Source organism: Trametes versicolor (assembly GCF_000271585.1).
Source record: "Trametes versicolor FP-101664 SS1 unplaced genomic scaffold TRAVEscaffold_15, whole genome shotgun sequence".
In the NCBI taxonomy this organism is placed as follows: domain Eukaryota; kingdom Fungi; phylum Basidiomycota; class Agaricomycetes; order Polyporales; family Polyporaceae; genus Trametes; species Trametes versicolor.
In genome coordinates, this window is record NW_007360335.1 from 672,437 (window position 1) to 674,214 (window position 1,778).

At 58.6% G+C, this 1,778-nt stretch overlaps 1 protein-coding gene across 1 annotated transcript; it reads left to right on the top strand.

Moving 5' to 3' along the window:
- Nucleotides 1–892: 892 nt before the first annotated feature.
- TRAVEDRAFT_54082 (uncharacterized protein) lies at nt 893–1,516 on the top strand (the record flags this gene model as incomplete). Its single annotated transcript, XM_008047001.1, has 1 exon — nt 893–1,516. The coding sequence occupies one exon, from the start codon at nt 893–895 to the stop codon at nt 1,514–1,516; it is 624 nt and encodes a 207-aa protein (XP_008045192.1).
- Between the last annotated feature and the right edge of the window lie 262 nt (nt 1,517–1,778).

Here is a 1,778-nt window from a genome sequence, read left to right on the forward strand (position 1 = left end):
GTGGCTGGCCGCGCGAGGGCGTGTTGTAACACAGTAATCATAAGAGCGGCACACTTTACGACCTGTGGCAGAGTTCGCAGAGGGTCCGGTAGGAGGTGCAGGAGATCCTAGGGATGCTAGTAAGAGCCGGACATCGTCGGGGATCCAGGTGAGCGCAATGACTTCCATCGAGGCACGGTGAGATCAGAGCATGGAATGCTATACGGGAAGATGTCAGCGCAGCACTTCGAGATGCCCCAGACGGCGAGATAAATGCAACATACGGCAGGCCAGAGGATGAAGACTGTGTTTCTGGACGCCGAAGCTGCAGCCGTTAGGAATCCTGAGCAGAAAGGTAGCAGTCGATGACGAGAAACGGGTGACGTAATGGCATTAGGGCAGGCTCACACCCTTCTCGCGGGTATCGCGCCTACTCGCGTCTCCTGTAGAGAGCCCTGTAACTCGGAGTGTATCATACACCCTTTCATAAGCACACTCGTTTGTGTTTATCATGGCCTGGAGCGGCAACGCTCAATCGACCCCCCAACACCGATGAAATTTCTGCTCACCAGAGTATGACAGTTTGGCCACCTTTCCGTCTCGCCTGATACCCATCCGTGCAAGTACAGGCTTATGCCGATTATGTCCGAGTCCCCGCCGACCATGTACCCTAGATATCATTGACATCGAAGAGTCCAACATCATCAAGTCTTCCTCTGGCAGCGCTTTGCCTTGCGGTTGGCGAAGTTCTGTCTGCTGCTTGCTTCCTCTCATCGCTCTCACTCCCGCCACGCGCGCCGGCCACGTGCATTCGCATCGTGCTTCTCGGCATGTCCGCGACGTAAAACCGCCGGCGCAATGGCGCACGTAGTTCCGCATCATCCACAGCAACTACCACGAAATCCTGATTCCCATGGCTACTGAGCAAGAATCGCCCGCCACCACCACCCGCCGCTACCCCATCCCGCTCTGGCGTTACGGCTTCGAGTGGAACCCCGACAAGGCGCTCGAGCTCGCGCGCACATGCAAAGCTCGCGGAGGCGCGGTACGGCCCCCACTGCAGGACAGGTGGGACCTCGACCGCGACCTCGACGGGGAACTGGCGGGTGAGCAGCTGAACAGCCGGAAACACGGCTTCGCCAGCGCGGAGCTCGGCCGCGGCGCCGACATCTACGCCTGGGGCATACTGTTTCTCCATTACCAGACTAGGGTGCCGCGTATAGGCGAGGAGCCCACCGCAGTACATACTGGGAAGACGGGCGCGGGGGCGGATATCGTGTCGGATGTCATCCTTGTGGGGTCCGCGTACGCAAAGAAGGCCGAGCACCTGAGGATCGAGTTCGTGCGGGACGCGGGGAGGCTCGTGATCGCGGAGGACAACGTTGACATACTCCGGGAGTATCTCGGCGAGCCGCAGTGGTTCTTGGACTGGGAATATGCGGAGAGAAACAGGTTGCTTGACTCGCTGGAGGGCGGCGCGTTCCAGTCTCTGGTCGGTATACCCGTGCCAGGCAGCGATTCGGTCTCTGACGCCTAGGTAAGCTCTAAGAATCCTTCACGGTGATACTATTAGCATTATTCGTCCGTCTCACATCGGCCTCCAACCCCTTAGGCACACCTTCATGAAGCCTTCGCGATGGTTCTGCGTGGGATGCCGAGGCTTGGAGGAGGATGTTGGCGAGGTGGTGGTTGGCGCCTAACAAACAGGCGCGCACCGGGTTAGGAAGGTGTGACGTCATCGCATTAGGGCAGGCATCGTGAGCATGCGGCAAGGGAAATGTCCAGCTATCTACTTTTCT